Below are 24621 nucleotides of genomic sequence, written 5' to 3'. Positions count from 1 at the left end.
GGTGCCGGAGTTAACGACGAAGGAGGGAGCGGTTGTTACTGACCCCGACGGTATAGTCCAGTGTTTCTCGGACTATTTCCGCGTAGTGTACACCTCGGTTTCGGACAGGCCGACTGCCGACTCGTGTGACCTCTTGCATGATATTGCTCTGCCCTGCCTCTCTGACGTAGATAGGGACGACCTGGATGGTGATATAACGGTTGATGAAGTGGCGGGTGCTATTCGGGCGTTGAACTCGGGTAAGGCCTCCGGTCCGAACGGTTTGCCTATCGAATTGTACAAGCTTTGTCCGGATAAGATCGCTCCTCACCTGCGCGCCATGTTCGTGGAGGCGCGGGTGAACGGGTATCTGCCGCTTGATCAACGACTGGCAACCATAGTGGTGATACATAAGGACGGTAAGCCTCGGGACAAGTGTAGTTCCTACCGGCCGATATCGCTTCTTAATGCTGAGCCGAAAATCCTCGCTAAGATCCTGGCGAACCGCTTGGTCTGGGTGCTTGAGGACTTGATCCACCCGGACCAATCGGGCTTCATTCCGCATCGCAACACTGCATTGAACCTTAGGCGCCTCCATGGTGTGATTGCTAGGGTGGACACGCTGCGGGAGCCGGCTATTGTGGCGTCTTTTGACGCCACGATGGCGTTTGACACGGTGGAGTGGGCATACCTGTGGGCGGTATTAGCCAAGTTCGGCTTTGGACCTGGATTTGTTGACTGGGTGAGGTTGCTTTATGAGGGTCCCCTCGCTAGTGTTGTGGTAAACGGGAGGGCTTCCAGGCCGTTTCCTCTTGGGAGGGGCACCCGGCAGGGTTGCCCCCTGTCGCCTTTGTTGTTCGCCCTTGCTCTTGAACCGCTTGCAGCGTGGATATGATGTCATCCGAGTATACGTGGCCTCCGATGGTCGCCCGACTATGAGGATCGTATCTCACTTTACGCCGACGACATCCTATTATACCTCGCCTCGCCCCAGAAGTCTCTCATAGTGGTTTGCGACGTCTTGACTTCTTTTGGTAGGAACTCGGGCCTTGTTATCAACTGGGGTAAGTCATATCTGTATGTACTGTGTGGCGATGTTCCGCCTGTCCCCCGAAACTGTTCGATCCAGATCGCCCAGCAGGGCTTCCGGTATCTGGGGATCTACATCTCCACTGACCCCATCCTGCGATATGAGAAGAATCTGCTCCCCCCCCTGGCGCGTCTGCGGCGGGATGCGGCGGGATGGCGGAGGCTGCCGCTCTCTCTCCTCGGACGCGCCGCGTTGTTTAAAATGATGTCTCTTCCCCGTTTCCTCTATGCCTTGCAGAATACTCTTGACTGGGTCCCGACTAGTTACTTTAGAGAGGTCGAAAGCCTCCAACGCTCGCTATTGTGGGATGGGCGACCGCGCATAGCGATCGCTAAGTTGACGCTTCCGTGGTACGATGGTGGTATTGCGATTCCGGACATTCGCAGATACTACTGGGCTACCCAGTTGTGCGCGATTAATCATGGCGTCTATGGCTCGGCGTTGAGCCCCGGCTTCGCTATGGATCAGTGGCTGCTGCGTGGCGGTAATTACCACAGAGCCTTGTACTCGAAGTCGTTGGACTTGTCCCTTACGGGGCCCACTGGGGTGGCGGTGCGAGTGTGGAAGTTGGCGACGGACTTCCTGGGTTGGAGGGGCAGACTTACCCTTGCTACCCCGCTGTTTGACTCGGATATCCTGGGGAAGCTTTGGCATACAAAAGGGTTCGAGAAATGGGATTTGATCGGTATCTCAAGGGTGGGAGACTTGCTGGCTCGGGGCAAGGTGAAGTCCTTTGAGGAGCTGCAGAAGGAGTATGAGTTGGGGAACACTGAGTTTTTCCGCTATGCCCAGGTGGGTCATGCCTTGCGGTCGGTCACTGTAGAAGGTGAGAAGGTGCCTGCGTCCTCTCCGTTGGAGGACCGAATTCTGGATGGCCATATGCCGGAGAGCACGATCTCTCTCATCTATAAGAAGCTGATTAATGTCCGGGCTGACCTTCTACGTGGGTTGTGGGATCAATGGACTAGGGACGGCCTCGAACTGGATGATGAGGACTGGCAATATGCAGTTTCCTCTCCTAAGGAGGTTGCGATTCCGTCGCGTCTGCGGCTGGTGCAGCTCAAAATACTTCATCGAGTCTACGTGACAGGCCCTAGGTTGGTCCGTATGGGTTTTTCTGAGGAGGGTTTATGTAAGCGAGGCTGCGGCATGGTGGGCACCTTCCTACATATCATCTGGGAATGCGGCGTGATTGTGGAGTTTTGGAGGCGAGTCCATGCAGTGATGGGGGAGGTGACGGGCATTGTCATGCAACCGGAGGCGCGGTGTTGTCTTTTGAACGTCTGGGGTCCTACCGATCTCGATGACGCACAGACTCAGTGGGTGACCCTGGGGAACATGGTGGCTAAGCGGGATATTGCGCGCCTGTGGGGCTCGGCAGTGCCTCCCGCGCTGGCAGCGTGGAAGGAAAATATGGACTGGAGCATGCTCAGGGAAAAGACAGTGTATTGTGCTAGAGGGCGCCCGCGGAAATGGCATGCAGTATGGGGGCGATGGAACCATTACAGAGGGGACATCTGTCTGCCCCCTGATCTGGATCAGCCAGAGGAGCAGCTTTCCCCTTGACATTCTTTCCGGCTATGTTCGTATTGTTGATGACTGATTGCCTGTTGTGGGTCTCTGCTTTCCCCCTCCCTCCTCTCATTATAGTGTTGTCTTTGGTAGATGAATGGGACTAACTCCCCCTGATGGGCACCCCTCATGTGCACTCGAAGCTTAACGCCTTGCAAGGGTTTGGTTTGTGTTGGTGTTTCTTTAAAATTGAACCTTTTATCTGATTCTCCTGTCGGTTCAGTGCGAATGCATTTCAATGTTGCTTCACCTAAGCTGCCGAACCTCCGGGTTGTCGGCTGAATAGCTGTGTTCCGGATAAACTGAATAAAGGTTTAAAAAAAAAAAAAAAAAAAAGATGTCCCCGTGCCTTTTTAAAGCAGCCACTATACAGCGTTCAGCTGCCAAAGCCCATAATGGGTTTTGCTAATGGGCCTAAGAAAATACCATAACCCGTCCAAAGAAATGACTCTTGGAATGAAAACTCAAAACAAAGGAAGTTGGCTCCAGACTTGACCCCAGGCGGCTGATAAACGCAGATCCAGTACGCGTTTGACAGTTGGGCAAGTTTCTGCAGGAATTACCCTGGAGTTCAAATGTTAATATTAATAATGTTTGCTCATACTTCTGTTAATGGAACGCTTTATCTTAAAATTCAATGTAAGATCTAATGGAAATGTTCATGCTAATGTTAGTGGAGATGCCCATGCTAATATTCATGTTAATGTTAGTGGAGGTCCCCATGCTAATATTCATGCTAATGTTAATGGAAATTTCATGGTAATATTCATGCAAATATTAAGGCTAAAGATAATGCTAATTGTCAAGGTAGTGTTAATGTTAAGACTAGGGTGAATGCTGTTGTTTATGCTGGGTGGATGGGTTAGTGCAATACTCAATAAGCCATATTGCGTTAGGTCAGAAAAAGACCAGCTTACATCGTGTATAACCACAGAATTCCGCATTGCCTTCTTGTCCATCTTACTTACCACAGCCCACATCTTTTGCGGATTTGCTTCAGATTTCACAGAGGGAAGCCACTGTTGTTCCTGAAGAAAGCCTAAGGGCCTGATTTAGAGTATGGTGGACGGTGTGTACTGCACCCGGGCGATGAAGTAAAATACTCCGTTGCCCTGACGGAGTACCCATCCGCAGAATTTAGCATTGTCTGCCAGCCAAGCAGACAGCTCTAGCCATCACAGCGGTTCCTGTCAATGAGTAAAAAGTGTGACGAACAGTTCCATCAAACATGACAGGCATCCATCAAACTTTTGCCATGTTTTTGTTTCTTCGAAAACAACATCCCAAAAGGGGACTTTGTTTTTAAATAAACAAAACAAATGACACTCACGCCAAGGATTTTTTTTCCCTTCATGTGAGGATCAATTAAAAATGTCCCCTACCGCCAGGTTTTTCATGATGGTGAGAGATGCTAAAAACTACTCATTTTACTACCCACTCTAAAGCATGCAGGCAGTTGAATGGCCAAACCTCCTATGGCCCTTAATCCATCGGGCTGTCAGAGGAGTATGTCAGTGACGGAGACGGAGTAGGCTCCGTCGCTGACATACTTACGGTCCGCCTGACTGTAAATCAGGCAGATGGACCTTCAGTTTGGTTCAGAGGGTCCTCCGTCACCACTGCGACAGAGAACCCTTACTACCAAACTCTAAATAAGCCCCGAAGATAGATCCGTTTTTTCATCTTCTTCCTCTATGAATAGGACCAGTTTGAGTATCTGGCAGAGTTTTGGGGAGAAAATATATACCTCTTGATTACCCACAGATTCTGGACTTTTTGGAAGTTTACTGCAAATTTTGAACATTTTGGGAGTTTGCGTCAATTACTACACTGAGCAGAAGCCTACAAAAGAATCAGAAAGAAAGGAAGACTGGCCAACGACGAGGGTTCACAGCTTTCCAGAATTATATCTGGGAAGTTAGGTCAATTTTCAAAACTCTACAATTTCCAGCCTCCATCCCTGCCTAGGAATACCTGTGGGGGGTAGATTTACGTTTTTCCTCGTGAATCAGGCAGTTGTTTTTGTGTCATGGCACAGAGCAAAATTGCTTCTGTTTGCCTTAGCTTCACAAGCCTGTAGTGAAGAAATGGGATGAGCATGTTATGGCCCAATTACATCTCTGTGATGTCTACCACTCTAAGCCATGTCCTCCTCATCATAGTCCTACAACCGACTATCATGCCTTGGAGTTCTTCCCCCCATTGTGGAGCTTGGTACCTGGGAGGTAGTGGGTGGGACAAAGGGCTGTGTTATAGGGAACGTTGATAAAAACAAAAGAAGGACAATTCTTGAAGGGCTCAGTCAGTCTTCAGGATCTATAGTGAGGTGCCTGCCTTGCATCTGAGGCTGAACCTCATGATGTTGGGATTGTGATGAGAAAGACCCCATATGGGGTTTCTGCTAAGCAACGCGGGTGGCCATACAGTCTGCTTCCGTGAGAGGGAGGGCTGAGTTAGGTCTTGATCATTCCAAATTTCTAATAGGAGGTACTGGGCGCAAGCTGGCTCCCGCCTAGAAGGAGAACCGCAGTGACAGACACATTTTATGCCTGTTTAGGCGATGAAATGAGCTACAATAAAAAAAATATGTCTTTGTTATACAAAACTGCTGAACTTCTTCCTAAATTCAGCTGTGTATATACAAGCATTAAATGAATACACAGCTTTCAGTCGTCCGTCTTTGGCTCTCAGGCTGAGACGGTTTGCCATTTTCTCCAAGAAACATTTTTTTTTCTAGGAGTGCTTACCATTGAGAAATGAGATTGGCTCCTTCATATCATGCACGGAGCCACTGTTAAGGCCTGCTCCCAAGAGGTCAATTATCAAGTCTTTTTGATGATGCATTAACATTTTCCAAGCATCGGACTGGTTCAAGAAGTGAGTAATGTTCAATTGGGGGCTGGCCAGGCAGGCATGCCTTCTATCAAGAGCTGTCAGCATGAGAGGGCCTGCTGAGAAATAGCAAGTGCTGCTATCTCCCAGCAAAGCAATAGCATTTTGGAAAAGGAGGACATGTCAGTAACTTTATATATAAGATATGTTTGTGGTACTACGACCATTACTATAAAGACCTTTGTAAAAGTATTCGGATATAGCTTCACAGTATAAAATGGACCCTCTACTGTTAACTTAGCCTTCAGATTTCTGAGGTTTATGAACTCTCCCTCAGAGCCATAGTAGCTCAGAAGAGGGTGGTGAAAAAAGCTCAAAGGTGGTGACTTGTGTGTAGGGGGCTGCAATAGGAGGCAGTAGGTACTTTCGCCCTGCACAGGGCGAAGCTTGAACTGTTGCTATCAGTTGTGTATATATTTCGTATGTTAGGGCTTGCGGAATGCCATTTTATGATTGGCCCCGCAGGGGTATATGAGAGCAGCCCTGGGTCTGAGTGAGAGTGGTGCAGCAGCACATTGTTAACGAGGTAGAACAGCTTGGGGTCCGTTGACGTACAGAAACGCAGGGTCTGGGTTTGGAGCACTGCAGGATCAGTTGGTGTACAATTGTAGGATCAGCGGCGTGGAGAAGCACTGGGACTTGTGGTGGAGCAGCATTGGGACTTGTGGTGGAGCAGCACTGGGACTTGTGGTGGAGCAGCACTGGGACTTGTGGTGGAGAAGCACTGGGACTTGTGTTGGAGCAGAATTTGGACTTGTGGTGGAGCAGCACTGGGACTTGTGGTGGAGCAGCACTGGGACTTGTGGTGGAGCAGCACTGGGACTTGTGGTGGAGCAGCACTGGGACTTGTGGTGGAACAGCACTGGAACTTGTGGTGGAGCAGCATTGGGACTTGTGGTGGAGCAGCACTGGGACTTGTGGTGGAGCAGCACTGGGACTTGTGGTGGAGCAGCACTGGGACTTGTGGTGGAACAGCACTGGGACTTGTGGTGGAGCAGCACTGGGACTTGTGGTGGAGCAGCATTGGGACTTGTGGTGGAGCAGCATTGGGACTTGTGGTGGAGCAGCACTGGGACTTGTGGTGGAGAAGCACTGGGACTTGTGGTGGAGCAGCACTGGGACTTGTGGTGGAGCAGCACTGGGACTTGTGGTGGAGCAGCACTGGGACTTGTGGTGGAGAAGCACTGGGACTTGTGTTGGAGCAGAATTTGGACTTGTGGTGGAGCAGCACTGGGACTTGTGGTGGAGCAGCACTGGGACTTGTGGTGGAGCAGCACTGGGACTTGTGGTGGAGCAGCACTGGGACTTGTGGTGGAACAGCACTGGAACTTGTGGTGGAGCAGCATTGGGACTTGTGGTGGAGCAGCACTGGGACTTGTGGTGGAGCAGCACTGGGACTTGTGGTGGAGCAGCACTGGGACTTGTGGTGGAACAGCACTGGGACTTGTGGTGGAGCAGCACTGGGACTTGTGGTGGAGTAGCACTGGGACTTGTGGTTTAGCAGCATTGGGACTTGTGGTGGAGCAGCATTGGGACTTGTGGTGGAGCAGCACTGGGACTTGTGGTGGAGCAGCACTGGGACTTGTGGTGGAGCAGCACTGGGACTTGTGGTGGAGCAGCACTGGGACTTGTGGTGGAACAGCACTGGGACTTGTGGTGGAGCAGCATTGGGACTTGTGGTGGAGCAGCATAAAGCTGTCAGGTGGCGCACAGTTCGGTCAGGGGTGGAGCCTGTGCATGGCTCGGAGAATGGATCACGGCAGGGTCTGGAGGCGGAGCAGAGGAGGGTCAGGCGCAACCATGGTCCCGGAGTGTAGTAGTGCACGGCCAGGGCGGCCAGAAGATCTGGGGGTGGAGAAATGCACGGTTAAAGAGGTGGAGCAGCACAGGGTCCAGTGGGGTGTAGCAGCACAGGGTCAGGAGGTGTTTAGGATGCAGAACAGCTCAGGGTTAGGGGATGGGGCAGCGTATGGTTCCAGGGGTGGGGCAGTGCAGGGTCAGGAGGTGTTTAGGATGCAGAACAGCTCAGGTTAGGGGATGGGGCAGCGTATGGTTCCAGGGGTGGGGCAGTGCAGGGTTAGGGGGTATTTAGGATGCAGAACAGCTCAGGGTTAGCGGACGGAGCAGCGTATGGTTCCAGGGGTGGGGCAGTGCAGGGTCAGGAGGTGTTTAGGATGCAGAACAGCTCAGGGTTAGCGGACGGAGCAGCGTATGGTTCCAGGGGTGGGGCATTGCAGGGTCAGGAGGTGTTTAGGATGCAGAACAGCTCAGGGTTAGGGGATGGGGCAGCGTATGGTTCCAGGGGTGGGGCAGTGCACGGTTAGGGGGTGTTTAGGATGCAGAACAGCTCAGGGTTAGCAGACGGAGTAACGTATGGTTCCAGGGGTGATGCAGTGCAGGGTTAGGGGTTGTTTAGGATGCAGAACAGCTCAGGGTTAGGGGACGGGGCAGCGTATGGTTCCAGGGGTGGGGCAGTGCGGGGTCAGGAGGTGTTTAGGAAGCAGAACAGCTCAGGGTTAGCGGACGGAGCAGCGTATGGTTCCAGGGGTTGGGCAGTGCAGGGTTAGGGGGTGTTTAGGATGCAGAACAGCTCAGGGTTAGGGGACGGGGCAGCGTATGGTTACAGGGGTGGGGTAGTGCAGGGTCAGGAGGTGTTTAGGATGCAGAACAGCTCAGGGTTAGCGGACGGAGCAGCGTATGGGTCCAGGGGTGGGGCAGTGCAGGGTTATGGGGTGTTTAGGATGTAGAACAGCTCAGGGTTAGCGGACGGGGCAGCGTATGGTTCCAGGGGTGGGGCAGTACAGGGTTAGGGGGTGTTTAGGATGCAGAACAGCTCAGGGTTGGCGGACGGGGCAGCGTATGGTTCCAGGGGTGGGGCAGTGCAGGGTCAGGAGGTGTTTATGATGCAGAACAGCTCAGGGTTAGGGGACAGAGCAGCGTATGGTTCCAGGGGTGGGGCAGTGCAGGGTCAGGAGGTGTTTAGGATGCAGAACAGCTCAGGGTTAGCGGACGGGGCAGCGTATGGTTCCAGGGGTGGGACAGTGCAGGGTTAGAGGGTGTTTAGGATGCAGAACAGCTCAGGGTTAGTGGACGGAGCAGCGTATGGTTCCAGGGGTGGGGCAGTGCAGGGTCAGGAGGTGTTTAGGATGCAGAACAGCTCAGGGTTAGCGGACGGGGCAGCGTATGGTTCCAGGGGTGGGGCAGTGCAGGGTCAGGAGGTGTTTAGGATGCAGAACAGCTCAGGGTTAGAGGACGGGGCAGCGCATGGTTCCAGGGGTGGGGCAGTGCAGGGTTAGGGGGTATTTAGGATGCAGAACAGCTCGGGGTTAGGGGACGGGGCAGCGTATGGTGCCAGGGGTGGGGCAGTGCAGGGTTAGGGGGTGTTTAGGATGCAGAACAGCTCAGGGTTAGCAGACGAAGCAGTGTATGGTTCTAGGGGTGGGGCAGTGCAGGGTTAGGGGGTGTTTAGGATGCAGAACAGCTCAGGGTTAGCGGACGGAGCAGCGTATGGTTCCAGGGGTGGGGCAGTGCAGGGTCAGGAGGTGTTTAGGATGCAGAACAGCTCAGGGTTAGGGGATGGGGCAGCGTATGGTTCCAGGGGTGGGGCAGTGCAGGGTTATGGGGTGTTTAGGATGCAGAACAGCTCGGGGTTAGAGGACAGGGCAGCGTATGGTTCCAGGGCTGGGGCAGTGCAGGGTTATGGGGTGTTTAGGATGCAGTACAGCTCGGGGTTAGGGGGCGGGGCAGCGTATGGTTCCAGGGGTGGGGCAGTGCAGGGTTAGGGGGTGTTGCGATGCAGGGTCAGAAAGGGTGGGACAGAGTAGGGTCAGGGGAGTTTACAGCACAGATTGTTGTGGCATAGGGTCAGAAGGTGGGGCAGCACATGGTCTGTGCATGCTATGCACTACATCCAGAAGATCATATGTGCGCCGTATTTCATCCGTCGTAGGGATGGTATGGTGGAGGTGATTCTTCTTTAGATTTATCACTTTGTCCAGAAAGCTGAGGATCTTTTGATTCCACCCAGCTCTGAAGGGGGTATTTAGAGTTTGACGGACAAGTCAGAGTACCCTCTCTGCCAAAGTGTTAGTCCGTCAGCTCTGTCTAGTCGAGGGTACTTTCATATTCCTGCCTAAGGAGCCTCAGTTCACTTTGCTGACAAGAACCTTAGACCGGCATTGGGCCAACTAGGTACAGAAGACCATCTGCTCTATTTCGGGAGGATGTTCCAACATACATTTCTTGTTCAGGGCTGCTTTGAAAAGCTTGGCGGTCCCAAAAAGAAAACAATAGAAGTGGCACCCACACCCTGTGAGAAAAATCAAAGGTGTTCAGGCTATATTAACTTTTTGTTTTTCTTAAAACAACTCCCACTTTGAATGTAATGGGAAAAAAAATGGTTACTGAGCAACTGCTTGAAACATGGCGGCCACTGACAGTACCCTCAAAGGAACAGTTATGGCACAGAGATCTCTGCAAGGCAGTGCTTAATTTGTAAAATCATAAGTGCCAGGGCTCTTGGCAGGGGGCCACTGCAGCTTGCACCATACATTGCCCTTTCAGCGTTGCCAATGACTACCAACACAACTACTAAGCATCACACTCCTACATGTGTAACAATTCAGACTATTCCAGACCCCAGCAACTACGAGACTGCCTGGGGGGCATTTATTAGTTGTTTTTGATGTACATTGAATTCATAAATAAATGTTGTGCCCATCTCTAAATTGGACAAACAGCGCACCATGTGGCAGACTGTCATAAGTGCTGGTGTTCACAATTCTGTGTGAGTGCCGAGCACCGGAAACCACTGGCTCAAATTTAGCACTGCTACGAGGCATTTCTAGATCTCTGAATATGGAGGGGGCAGACATCTGGAAGGGCAGCCCACCAAACACTAATTAACCCTCATATCCTGCTGAACATTTGAGGCACACTTGCAGTATTATAGTATAGTGCAACGTTAAGCAGCAAATAAACTGTGTTGCAACATTTTGTGCACATCTTTAATTTATAGTAATGTGTTTTCTGCTTCCACAGCTGAAATCTAGAGCTAAATGATGCATGTACCTGTTGTTTACTAATCACAAAGGTCTTATGTAGAGTTTGGTGGATGGGATCTGGCACAAACATGGTAGCTGTCCCGTCTGCTCTACTGAAAGCACATTATGGCCTATGGCACTTGTAATACAGAGAAGGAGATTGCCACATTTTGACAGTGTTACGATCGCCACACTCCAAATAAGGCCCAAAGTCTGCAGAATGCCACAAAGGCACACAACAGTAAATAAAGAGACATTGCACCACTCCTGACAATGGTACATACGTACTTTACAGTACCCTCCCAATAAACGGGCAGACTGTTTTCCTGCTACTTCATTTTTAATTGAAATACATTCCTCCCATTAAAGCGATGGAAATACAACTGCACCTTGATCAAGGAGTTTACATGAGGTCACTTATAAGTGTTCTCCATTTTTAGTTCCTGCCTACAGATAGCTTATTGCTGTGTACTGTTGAAGATCTATTAGGGACAGTTCTTACAGTGGGCTTTGGTTCAACTCATTGCTTACCATTAGTTTGCTTTCTTGTCAATCTCATTGGCTTGCTCAGGGAACTATTTTTCTGTTTTTATTTCAGTGCTCAATGGGAATGCATGTGTTTTTAGTGAATGATGACGCATGCTTGCGCATGAGTCATGACGCTCGGTCTGACGTAACATTATGATGCATATACAAGCCATGTGTGACATAAGTCATGCGTGATGGAAATTGGGTTTCTGATAGAGAGGGGTGAAACCCTACTCAAGCAGCAACCGCAGTCTCTTTGTCAGGGTGAAACTCAAACAAATGTAGCTTGGCACAAAGCGGTCAGGTCTAAGTTAGAGGCAATGTGTAAAGTATTCATGCAAATAGTAATAAAGTGAAAACAAAACACAAGAAAACATTGACACCAATTTAGAAAAATATAGTAAAATGTGATAAATAATTTGAGACTAAAACAATAAAAATCAAATCAGTAGAATCAGAGATATGCAATTTTAAAGATTAAAGTGAAAATGTTCCTAGAAGCACAAAAGACCAACTGTGGTTATCTGGATGTGCCGGACTGGAACAAATTCACAAGTTCAGGCGACTGCAATGGAGCGTGGGCTGGATACAGAGACCAAGTTAGGCCCGCTCAACAGTACCTTAAATCCTGGTTTGCGGAGCGTTGCGATATCCCGCGTTAAGGATGTATTGTAGTGCAGCAGTTCTGAGGAGCTGAGGGGCTGCGATGCATAGTACTCTGCCATCGTTGAGTATGCTGTTGAAGAGTGGCTTGCGATGCAAAGTCCAGCATAGAGGATGCTTTGTGCAGCAAGGTTCAGAGAAAACCATGGGGTAGCGATGTGAAGTGCTGTGTCATGGATGCTGTCCACGAGAGACTTGCGATTCGAAGGCCTGCGCCGAGGATGCATTGTGCAGTGGCTTTTCTGAGGGAGCTGTGAGCTGCGATGTAGGTCCTGCGTCAGAGAAAAGCCGCACTGCAGCAGTTCCAGAGTGGCTGTGAGGAGATATGTTGCGCCGCTTCGGTTCTAGTTACTGGGCCACAGCTGGGCTGGCAGAGCACCTTCAGATGCACTTCCAAGGGTCCAGTACTGGGGCATCACCATCTGGGAGCAATACACAAAGACCAACTTACAGCTACACCTAGTTATGTGACCCAAGATACAGGCTGCAGGCACTAAATGGTAGGGACAAAACAATAGCAACTTTCTAAAAGTGGTGTTGTCAGATTTGTTACTTAAAATCTGGCTTTTCCATTAAAGATAGTTTTAAATTAAAATTTTCAAGACACCAAACTCAACATTTCTACTTGATCCCATTCATAAGTTATCACTTATTAAATGTAATAAGGTAACCCAATGTTCTCCTTGCAGTAGTGAAAAACAAATTACAAACTATCAGGAAATGTAAAAGTTAAAAGTATATTTCCAGCTTTATAACAATACTGCTTCCTTCTCTCTGGGCTGTTCAGGGCCTACCTTATGGGTACCTTATATGTATTAAAAATGAAGGATTAGGCCTGGCAAAGTTTCATATGGCTAGGTCAAAATGGGAGTTTAAAACTGCACATACAGGCTGCAATGGCAGGCCATACACGTGTTTAAAAGGGCTGTTTAAGTGGGTGTCACAAACAGTGCTGCAGGCCAACCAGTAGCATTTAATTTACAGACAGTGAGTCCATGTAGTACCAATTTACTAGGGACTTATAAGTGAATCAAATGTGACCATTGGGGTAAGCCAATTTCAGAGTCTTCAAAGGAGGCAGCACAAGCATTTTAGCCCTGGTTAGCAGTGGTAAAGTACACAGAGTCCTAAGGCCAGCAAAAACGAGATCAGCAAAAATGGAGGAGTAAGGCAAAATGATTGGGGAAAGACAACCCTAAGGCTGACAGGTCTAACAGTGCACTTACGCAATAGGTCTTCATTGGCAGAAAATGGCAAGACCTATTGGCTTTGCCAATACTTGTTATTTGTGTTGATTAATTTAGGTAATTCATGTAAAATTCTTAAAATGTTTGTAGAAGACACAACACCTAATGCAGGCCCAAACAAAGGGAAAGGTGTCAGTTTTTTAATGTTGATCCAGAGTGGACATTTTAAGATGATCAACCTCTTTCTATTATTAATGAGGTTGCTATCTAGAAACCTTTGTTTTGGTGATAGGGTTTAAGACGTTTAGGTTTGAAATATTTTTGTCAAAATTATTTTTATTGAAGTTAGGTACAACATGGAATAGAGGCAATGTATTATACATTTGTATTCATATTTCCCTTAGTCTCTAATAAAGACACAGATTCCTCAAGTGTGGGTACCGCCCTCGTTAAAATTGTTATTAATATTGTTTGTAAATTGTGTTTGGCCCTGTTAGCCCTGAGTGCTGATGACGCTAATATTACTAATTTCATAACAAGACGAAGAGTTTGAGAAAAATATAAAACTAGTGCTATAAAAATGAGTAAAAGCTCCGCTAATTCTTCAGATTTTTAAAGGTAATCTGCAATTCTGTCATAAATTAAAATGGCCAAAAATCCAAATTGCTAGTTGCATTTATTTATGTATTCATGCATTCATTTATTTATGTATTGATTTGTTTGTTTATTTATTTGAGAGCTGTTCCATAAAGCACAAACTCTCTGCCTCTTTTACATGTTCTTGGTCTGCTGCACATAGCTGATGGGTGGATGTGCAGAATAGAGACTAAATTGCTAGCTTTAGAACCTAGGCAATGGGTTTCTTATCTCAGCTTCAGACCTTCACTGAAATATGGGGATTCTGGGCAACTCACTGCATTGCCCTGTGATTAAAACAGGTTACACGTAAATGTGTAGTTAAAAAATGTAAAATCCATAATAGAGCTCTCATTACTCTTGAATGTATCTTCAAATTCTCTCCCTCGTCCTCTCCTTTATGCTGGTCCTGTTCTTCCTTCACAGGGGCTTTAATTCACCCATTATACTATTGTTCCAATGTGTTGAAATGTAGGGAATCTATCTGGACAAAGTTTCTAGAAATGTTTCACTGTTATATTCCATTATCAATGCCAAATGTTTTTCTTGAAACTGCTTCACCGGACTTTGACAGCATTTCTCCTAACCCTATATTATTTGATCTTTGTTATTGCTCTTGTATTTAAGGTGATCCTTCCTTGTTGGAAAGACACCTCTAAATTGTCTATATTAACATGGTGGAATGTTATTTATAGAATACCTACTGTTTCTTCACTCTCGTTGTCTCATAAAGTCAAATCTAATCTACTTTGGTTACTTTTCACTTCGTATCTTTCTGCTCACACACCTATATCTTAGTCATTATTTTTTTGTCTCACTCTTCTTTTCTTTCCCTTCTTCTATCCTCTCCTTCACTTTTCATAATACAAAACATAATTATTATATATTTATCGACTTGTATTGCTTTGTTTATTCTCTGAACTATTTCACTATTTTGTTATCTACTTCTTCTTATTTACTATCGCTGGTGTATTGCTGTTATTGCTAATGTTCTTTCCTTTATTTTTCAAGAAAAATTATAAAAAAGAAAAAAAACAGTAAAATCTGGATTTGATGTGAAGAAAGTGGTCTCCTAATGTTCACTCCCTAATTAATTTACAGCCCTCCATTGCATCTCAGGGAGGTTCGTCCTATATAAAGTTGCATTCCTACATTAGTGTCCTACGGGAAATGAAGTGTCAGAGTTTCACTGCCCTCCGCCTCTTAAATACTGCAAACTAGAAAAATGCTGATTCTTGGACACAATATTGAGTTTCTTTCTACAACCTAATTTTGTAAGCATTTGTATTTTTTCATTTCAGAGATTGGTCCAGTAACGATTACCACAGATCCCAAAAAATTCCAGTATGAACTCAAGGAGCTGTATGTTCAGGTGAGTGTGATGTATGCGTATGAAATGAAAGTGGTTAGTTTATTAAAACTTAATAGCCCAAGTTATTCTAGCATGGGTCTTGAGATTAAAGCTGCCGTTGAGGGAGGTGCAGAGTCAACAATGTAGTCCCATGCACAATAACCCTTGTTTTTTTTTTACAGATGTGGGCATGGCCATGCTGTATCTTAGCTATGCTATTGTGCACTTTGTAGATGAGAATGCAGTTCAACATTGAACTGTGTTTTTGCCTGAACTGCTTTGGACACTCCACCAGGGCGTAACTATCTCTGGTGCAGCCGCTGTAGTGGCGCCAGGGCACAAGGGTGTGAGATGCGCCGTTGTCCCTTGCAGTGGTCCCCCTCAGATTTATTTTTGTGCGGTCCTATAGAGGCTTGTTACTTTGTCTGCTCTTCCCTGTTAGAATATTTAGTCTGGGGTGGTGGAGGTGTTGCATGGGCAAGGATGAGTTCGGAAGATAGGAAGGAACAGGACAGACTTGTCTATTGGGAAATTGAGGGACCTGGCAAAGGGCTTCTGACCCTAAAAAGCACAGAATGCACTCATATGTCTGCCTTTGATGGAGGAAAGAATAGAGAGAGAGAACACAAAATGAGAAAGTAAAAGACGAGAAGACAAGCTACTAATGTGAGAGAATGGAGAAGAAGAAAGATTTAACAAGCAAAAGCAAGTGAGCATAAGGGTGAAATTGAGAACAAGGAGGAAAGGCATGAAAAAGGAGCGTATGAAAAGGTGAGAGAAAGTGGAAGTGATAAAGAGAGAAGGGAGATAAGAACAAGTGGAAGAGGAAAGAGGGAAAAGAATTGAGCAAAAATAGGAATGTAAGTGAGGGAGGAGAGGGAGCGAGACAAGCAAAGACAAGGGATGTGAAAGAATACGACGATGAAATAGCTAGGACAGTGAATTAAAGAGAGGCTGGGGAGAGAGAAGAGTAGGACATAGAAAAGAGAAGAGATGAGAGAGGAGTAAGGGAGAGGGAAGAAAGATAGAAAGAAAAAGAATTTGTTAAATGGGGAAAAGCAGAGAAAACAGCGAGAGAGGGAGAGAAGTTTGAGAGGTGGGAAAGAAAGTGGAAGTAGATAGGAGTAAAATATAGTTAAGACCAATGTTCCCTCTCATTTTTTTCCTCTGTGTGCGGCAGTGTAGGCTCTCTGTGCGCTGCAGCCATGGCTGTGTGCACCAGGAACCAGACCGCGCTTGTGCGCAGTGACAAATATCACTCCAAACTTTTGCTTTAAAAAACTGAAAAGACGGTGCATTTCCACACATACAACCCACGTTAAGGGGCTTAAGGCAGATTTGCAATTTGGATACACACGCCATAACATGAATTGGTTACACAGGCAAGTACACTTTAGGTTTAGAAAAGCACAAGACACCCAACGGCTGAGGGTCCATAGACTGCCTGAAGTACATGCAGTTCTTCAGCTGAAAATGCCATTATAATGGAATGGTCAGAATGGAATTGGGGGAGAAGAAATTAGATGGGCAATGTTGAGAGCCTGCAAACTGACAGGGATAACTGACATAATTTAGTTAGACCCTTCCAGGATTTAGTGCAATCTCATAATATCCCACATACCAAACAGTGGAGACATGTTCTACTGGTGCACCCAATACGTGGAAAACTGGGCCAATGACCTATCTACATACCATAGTCCTTAATTCTTCAATATCTACTCACCTGGAAGGAATATGGTGGGGCGGATTCTGGCTTATATGCAACTCTAATTGCTAAGCTCTTCTTGCAAGCCACCTCAAATGCACTTCATAATTGGAGGGAAGTGCAATTACAGACACAATTCTTTGAGGGGATTCAGAGGAACCATTAGAAGAACATGATTGAGGGTTAAGGGAGGCCCGTCTGAAAGATAGTTATTTTAAGATACTACATCAATGGCAGTGGACCCCCAAAAGACTCTATGCCTCCTTCTAATCCATCCCTTTTTTCTCTCCTTTTCTCTTTTATGTGTCTTGCTTTTTCTTTTGTCTCCCATTGCTCCCCTCATTCTCTTCTTTTTGCTTTTCTCTTCTTCTGTCCTCACCTCTCGTCTCCTTACTTGTTTTTTCCCATTTTCCTACTTCTCCTTCCCTTTCTCTAGTTTTCCCTGATCCTTCAATCACACATGTGATCTTTGTTTCTATCATCGCCTTGTCTCATCCCTCTCCCCTTATTCCATTTATCTCTCCCTCCATTTTGCCCTTCTAACTCTCCTGTCCATTAGCCTTTACCTCCCTTTCACCTCTCCTAGAGGCCCTGACCTTCCCTATCACTCCTTTCCTTTTTTCCCCTACCTCTCTCTTTCCTCACTGTTGTTTCCTTTCTCGCTCCTGGACAGTTGCTACAACAAGATTAAACTGGTTTTAGTTAGCATTAGTTTGGGCAAAGAAAATCAATCTTTTGGGCCAACATTACCCAGATGAGTGCCAATAATACTACAAAAACGAACCAAAAATTAAAACATTTGACAAAATATAACTATCAGTCAAAAACAGCACTTTTGGTGTTTTTCATTGATAAATGTCAACTTTAATATAAAGTGATGTGTTTAAAAAATATGTTTTTACAATTAAAAACGGTGTTCCAAATCTTTCTGCACTGAGAAAAATACATTCTTGTTCATTAAAAAAACGATTGGTTGCTTTTCTAACCTTTTGTTAGTAAAGCGCAGTGCTTAATTTGTGCCGGTGGTTTCAAGGACCACATGAAGGTTTTTAGTCCCAATCAATAGCTACTGCACAATACATCAAATATCCTTGTAATAACTATCCAGTGTAGATGGTTCTCACTTCCTTAGCTACCGCTAACGATTTATTTTCATAAAATAGAAATCCTCAAATAGAAATCCTCAGCTGGAGCTAAGCACAGAAACTGGATTGTAGAGCAGATGATATTGGCAGGACATGAGAGGATATTTGATGTATTGTGCTGTAGCTGTTGATTGGGACTAAAAACCTTCATGTAGCCCTTAAAACCACCAATTGTTGCCTTATAAACGACATTAACTGCTCTGATAGCATGCCCTCTTCTTGGGCCCGCTCTAACAGTAAGCCGATTTACAAGAATGGTGGAGTAAGATGAACCTGCCTCACGAGGGCTTTTTTTTATTTTTGCGTCTAAATTGTTTAGAATAGCTGTATTGTCTTGCTTGAGGAAGTGGGTAAAGGACATTAAGCTCATCAAAAGAGTAGAGCAAGTTTAAAAACCCAGCGTGTACTTACACGCTATGTTTTTAAACTTGCTCTACTCTTTTGTTAGTAAAGCGCAGTGCGGGGAAGACTGTGGGCTTTTGTTTAAGCAGTCATGTTAATCACAGCTCGTGAAGGGGCTGTGATTAACATGAATACTTAAACAAAAGCCCACAGTCTTCCCTGCAGAGCGCAGCGCAAAACATGCAGCAAGTGCCGCAATCAGCCTTACCTGCACTCCTGCTGGCAAAACTTCATCAAGGAAGTGCATTTTGCGCCGCTCGCCTTTTAAAGCGGCGGCGTGAATTCTCTCTCGGGATGTCCTGTGTGTGCGCGCTACACACATGGGAGTGCGCGCTCACAGGAAGAGAGGTGCGCGCGCCTTATTGGGAACAGTGGTGAAGACTTGATAAAAGTAGACCAATATTGTTGGTCATTTTGTCATATCTAATCGTCACCGGAGTATCATCATCATAAGACTAGAAGAGGAGGTGATGCTTCCGGAGGTGGCAGGAGAGCATGGCGATTCATGTTTGTAGCCACAGGCACTTTCCATTAGAAGAGAGACAAGATGGTCCATCTGACTCGCTGATAGCCATTCATAAGGAAGCTGCTCCCATAAAAACAATTCTAAATACATTATAAACCACATCTAGCAGTGCAATCTTGGCCCAACACCTTCGAATTGAGGATATTATGGCCATCAAGATGGTTTTGTGCCTGATCAGAAACCACCTGCTCCAAAGCTTTACCAACAGCGAGATTCCTGCAAAGGGCCATAATTTCTAGGATCTGTTGGGTCAAAATTGGATTTCTACAATGTAGGCCAAACAAGAAGCAACATGGTTAGAAAACAAATGGAGCAACCATCCTGGTAATGGTTCATAATTGAGTTATGATTCTTTTAGTTTTCTTGCAAGATATAGTACTTTCGTTTATAAAACTAAGTGGAAAGCAAAAGTAGGGGTAGTGTGCATCTATCAGTGAAAAGTTGTTGCCTGGTGGTTCTTGACTGAGCATCCCTTGCCTTTTGACCTGTGACTGGGTTTTTGGAAATTAACAATTTTTAAGTGGGAGGTGTCTTATCATTCACCTCAACCTCACCAGTACAGGGGTGTTTTTTAGAGTAAAAAAATAGCCGCCACCAAATGTTAAAATTCTTGAGTTGGTGCTATTGTGGGTTTAATGCCTACTGGAAAAAGGAGCGCCTGTACCAACACAGATCTTTGATAGAATTTAGCACTGTCATGATATTCCCATTCAGATCTCTTGTCTGGCTGTTAATGAATAGGGGGTAGACTTGCAAGTGAGCACAGTAAGCATAGGTGTCCCTGTCCAAATATATTTAAGAGTTATTACCATTTTCTGCCGTTAATTCCACGTTCATTCCATGTTTCTGCATGTGCTGTGTAATTAACGATTATGCACTACATATATTGGTTTAATGCCCGTTTTTCTTATAGAGGACATGACAGTTGAAATCAAAGTTTCGATATTGTACATTTACTACCGGGTGGCAGGGGCAATATAGTGTAGAGACTAAATTGTTTACTGATGAGAGCCTATATGTATAGCATGGACTGCACTCCTTTTCATTTCATTTTTATTTATTGCGTTTTGTTTTCCCAAAGAACAAAAAACAGCATGTAATGGTATATACTGAGAAGTTACAGTACAATTGAATAAACCGTCAGAGTTGTAACAGCATTTTGATTGTAGGTCTATGAATATATGTGTATTCTGAGCATAAGATGAGAGGGTGAAAAAAAGTGAGTAAAATGTAATACCTCACATAACACAATAACTGTACATGACAAAGGCAAAAGATCAATGGGGATGCCATAAAGGGTGAAGAGAAGAAGAAGAAGAGCGTATGAATATGAGTATTGACTATCGGGATTGTATGAGGATTGTACGAAAAAGTCTCCTCATATACTTTAGGGTGGGTTAATCTTTTGCAGATATAAGTCTAGTTTGGACCTTAAAAAACGAGAAGACTTTTTGTTAAAAGATTGATTATGCATAAGACTATCAGCACTCTTGCAAAAACATACCCATGCTCACCACGTGTGGTAAGATATGTTGTTTTGACTTTTCCAGTTAGCATGAATCGTGTTAATACCCGTTGCAAGCAAAATATCAATGAAGAAACAGTTCCAAGATGATAGTGAGTTTAGTGTTTTCAAGTCTGATGTTGCATTTATACACAGGGAAATTGTGGTATGTGATAGTGGAATTTGTTTGTTGAATATATTTGAGAGTGATGTTTGAATAGATAGCCAGAAGTGAGTAATATGTTTGCAGTAAAATAGCAATTGTTCTAGATCACCTGATGGGTGCTAGCAATGCCAAAAAGCAGCTGAAGAGTGGAGACCACGTTTATTTAACTTTTCCGGCATCCAGAAGGCCCTATGTTTTGTCCACAGTTTACATTGTAAGATGAGAGGTGACACTCTATGCATTAGCATAGATTTTCAAATATCAGGCCATTGCAATGGTAGTATGGAGACATTATACTTGATGCACGATGCTTCCCATGTTTTTTGGATCTCGTCCGTAACAATAGGAGAGGTCATCTTAAGTGTTTTATAGATTACAGAGACTTTTAGATATTAGGGTTTGGAGGAAGTTGAAACAGTCTGCTTTATGTGGTTTCTTAAAACCTCTAAGAGCAACTTTAAGGGACATGAAATTATAAAGTCAACTGGTTGGAGAGAGAATTTAGCTGTTAATATAGCAATAGTTGGAGTGTCTTCCGGGGATATAATGTCCTTAAAATATAGTAATCCAATCAAGGCCTATCTTTCCAGAAAGAGTGGTTAGGATCAAGTTTTATCGATGGATTGAACCATAGGAAGCAAGTTCAGAGTTTTTGATTTTATTAGGGAATCTTTCGACAGCTGCGACTGAGTCTTTAATAATTTGGTAAGAATTGTTAGGATATTTATGGGCGAGAGCGGAGTAGTTAGATCCCTCTCCAAGCCCACCCAAGTAGGACGATGAGGAGCAGATGGGTGTAACTTTCAGATGGTTGGTCTAATTAAAAATGCAATTTGATAGAGCAAAAAACTGGAGAGGTTAATACCGCCCTGTTGTTTGTTTGATTGTAATTTACGTGGTGAGATTCTTGCCTTTTTTCCTTTCCAAATCAATGCCGTAATTTGAGCATTAAGAGATGTAAAGAAAGAGTTGGAGAAGTGTAGAGGTAGCATATTAGGATAGAAGTTGATTTTAGGGGCAATTAACATTTTAACAGTTTCAGCCCTACGCCACCATGTAATGATTTTAGGAGACTACTCCTCAGTTAGCTTTTTTTATTTTTGCAAGAAAGGAAGTTTCAATACGATTTTTTGTTTCTAATCTAGATTTTGCAAACTCAAGTCCCAAATATTTAAGTTTGCTAGGTTGTCATTTAAGGAGTGAAGTTGACCCCATAAATGGAAGACACAAGTTATTAAGGGTGAACATTTCATTCTTTTCTTTATTTAAAGAGAAACCTGCGACCTTGGCATAATCTGTGATCACATTTAGAATTTCGGTGATGGCACTCTCTGACTCATTGGAAAAGATTAGGACGTCATCCGCACATGCAACTAGTATCTGAGAAACATTTTTGAAAGGGATGCCTTTAACGTTTTCATTAATATGAATAGAAAGCAGGAGGGGTTCAATTGATAAAAGAAATAAAAGTGGCGACAAGGGTCATCCTTAGCTCATAGCTTGAGCTAGAGCAAAAGCTTCAGAAATATGACCATCTAGTTTAATGCGGGCTATCTAGTTACAGTATAGCCATGGCCAAGAAGATAAATCCTGAACCTAGGTCGAATTTCTCCAAAGTAGCATGTAAAAAAGACGATGAAATGGTATTGACTGCTTTTTCTGCTTCCAAAGCCATAGCCATGGCCGGAAAGGAGAGTAATTTTTGTGTTCTCTAAAACATGGGAAAGGTCCTAATATTATAAGCGAGTAAACAGCTCTTCACAAGACCTGTCTGAGATGGATGTATAAGTAACGGAAGAACTATCTCAAGTTGGCGAGACCAAATCTTACTATACCTTTTATAGTCAGTATTTAATAATGAGTTAGTTCTAAAAATTTGGTATCTAGGGGGTCTTCTCCTCCTTGGGAATCAATATGATAAGTGCCTCTGAAAAGGAAACAAGTTTGCCGGTCAAGTTGAATTTCTGAAAGAGGGTAAGAATATGTGGCTCTAATATTTGTTAGTAGCTATGGTAAACAGAAGCCGGAAAACCACCCAAGTCAAGGGCTTTGTTTGGTTTCAAATACCTTAATACCTTAGCAAATTTCTTCCCACGTAATAGGGATATTTAGTAGAACGAAGGCCTCATCAGGTACTCCGGGCTGTTGAAGAGGATTTAAAAAGAATTTGCAGGCAACTGCACAATCATTATTACCTGATTTTGTGAGATTATACAGTTGCGAATAGAAGTTACGAAAGGTATCTATAATTTTTGCAAGATCAGTTTGTAGGCATCCTAAATGATCTTTAATGGCCTAAATGTTGACAGATTGAGGGTAAGAGCCAGTTGTCTCCCAGTTTATGATGCTGTAGCAGGTTTCTAGACTTAAGTTTGGTTGATCACACATGAGCCCTTTCACTAACTTTTTGTTGTATTCGCATTTAAGTTGTTTGATTCTGGAGGTATTGTTAGATGTAAGATTCTTGATTCTATCTTTTTCTAAAACCTGTATTTCTTTCTCCTGGATATTTAGTTTAGAGTTCAGCTGCTTGTTTTTATTTGCCATTACCCTTAACATCACACCCCTAATTGTAGCTTTCATAGCATCCCACAGGGTGCATTCATCAAAATCAGAGGTGATATTATCATTTAGAAAATTGGTTAATGATGTGCCACTATATTCCTGTAGACCAGATCCTGAAGAATCTCATCATTCATTCTCCAGGATATAGATTTAGGAGGAGAATCAGTGAGATTTAGAGTGATGGAGATGCACACCTGGTCCAAGACCATAATTGGCTCAATGGTGGGGTTAGATATTGATTGATCCAGGGATTTGCTGATGAAAAAGTAATCTAGTCTGGATAAGGAGTTGTGAGAATAAAAAGTAAAATCACTCCCAGTTGGATTATGAAGGTGCCATTTGTCAGTAATTTCATTGTCTTCGGTAAGTTTTTGAACAAGAGTATGTGAACGGTTGGGTCTATATTTAAACTGTGAGAATCTATCCAGGGTGGTGTCATAAGGTAAATTAAAGTCACCTGCTAGGTTCAGCTTTTTGCTTGATGGGATTTCGGAAAAGTCTCTGGTTTAGGGAGGTCCAGAATGTTGGGTTGTCCATCGCTGGGGCACAAATGTTTGCAATGTCAATGGAGAAGTTGTTTTTGGTGAATTTTGGAAATGAGCCATCTATCTTGGTCGTCATGGACAATAGTGTCAAGCTGGCACCCTGCATGCATCAAGATCAAGGCTAATACCCAATATTTCTTGTTATACGTGGAGGAACAAGCATAGTCAATATTCAATTGTGTTGCATGCTATGGGCTTCAGATAGCCTGGCTCTTGTTTCTTTGAGTAGAAGGATATCACTTTTCAATTAATGGCAATATTCTTGGATCTTTTTCCTTAAGATGGGATGGTTTAAACCATTAGTACCAAGGGAGACAATTTTAACAGAAACATGAGGCATATCTAAAATCTGGGCTAGATTGGGAAATCATCAACGAGGGAGACTCCAAATAGAGAAAGGGGAATGGAAGATGCAGAAGGGAAAACAGGAGAGGAGAACAAGGTTACACTTGTATATAAATTGTATATCAGTGCTACATGAGATAAACAAAAACGTGTATCTGACTTTCATTGTTGGTAAACAAAACCTCAATAATACAAAAAAGAACCCCAACCCCACCCCCAACCATTTCCCACCCCCAGAGAACCCACCAAAAGCAAAAAGGTAGCCATGAAGACCTCAGAACAGAAAAGCAGCAGCCAGTACATGAGACCGGACTCGACCAGGAATATGAAAATATCATAAACATCCCAAAACTGATAAGATAAACAGTACAAAATTCATCATGGATGGTACACATTAGAAGACTAATCATAGATTTAGATGATTCAACACAGAAGATTAATTGATAACAGAGCATGAGGAGCATGGCTTGATCATATATTAGACAAATTACCATCCATAGTGTGGTATTATAGCAGTTTTAAATAAAGCATTTATGGATAAACACTGAGATGACAGAACAAGAGGATTATGGCAACACTATAAAATATGGTAAGGTAACTTTTTTTGTCAAAATCACAGATGTTTAACTACAGAGTGGCAATTTTAGACCCTTTTTTTCAAAATAAACAATGTCATCACCCAGGGATTAATGTAATACAGTGGAAGAAACTTGGTTAGACCTAAAAGAGGAAAACAGTATTTTTAATGGTTTATTGAGAGCAAAAACAGTGAACGAAA

The 24621-nt window shown here is 44.6% G+C and overlaps 1 protein-coding gene across 1 annotated transcript in view; it reads left to right on the top strand.

Moving 5' to 3' along the window:
- HMCN1 (hemicentin 1) overlaps positions 1-24621 on the top strand; it is a 1072905-nt gene that overhangs the window by 113429 nt on the left and 934855 nt on the right. Inside the window, exon 2 of the mRNA XM_085601687.1 lies at positions 14891-14961. Coding sequence (XP_085457813.1) covers positions 14891-14961 — 71 coding nt within the window. The remainder of the gene's footprint in view (positions 1-14890; positions 14962-24621) is intronic.

This window comes from Triturus cristatus, chromosome 4_2, assembly GCF_964204655.1.
Source record: "Triturus cristatus chromosome 4_2, aTriCri1.1, whole genome shotgun sequence".
In the NCBI taxonomy this organism is placed as follows: Eukaryota; Metazoa; Chordata; class Amphibia; order Caudata; family Salamandridae; genus Triturus; species Triturus cristatus.
Note: the sequence above shows the minus strand (reverse complement) of the source record. Positions and strands in the feature narration are given on the sequence as shown.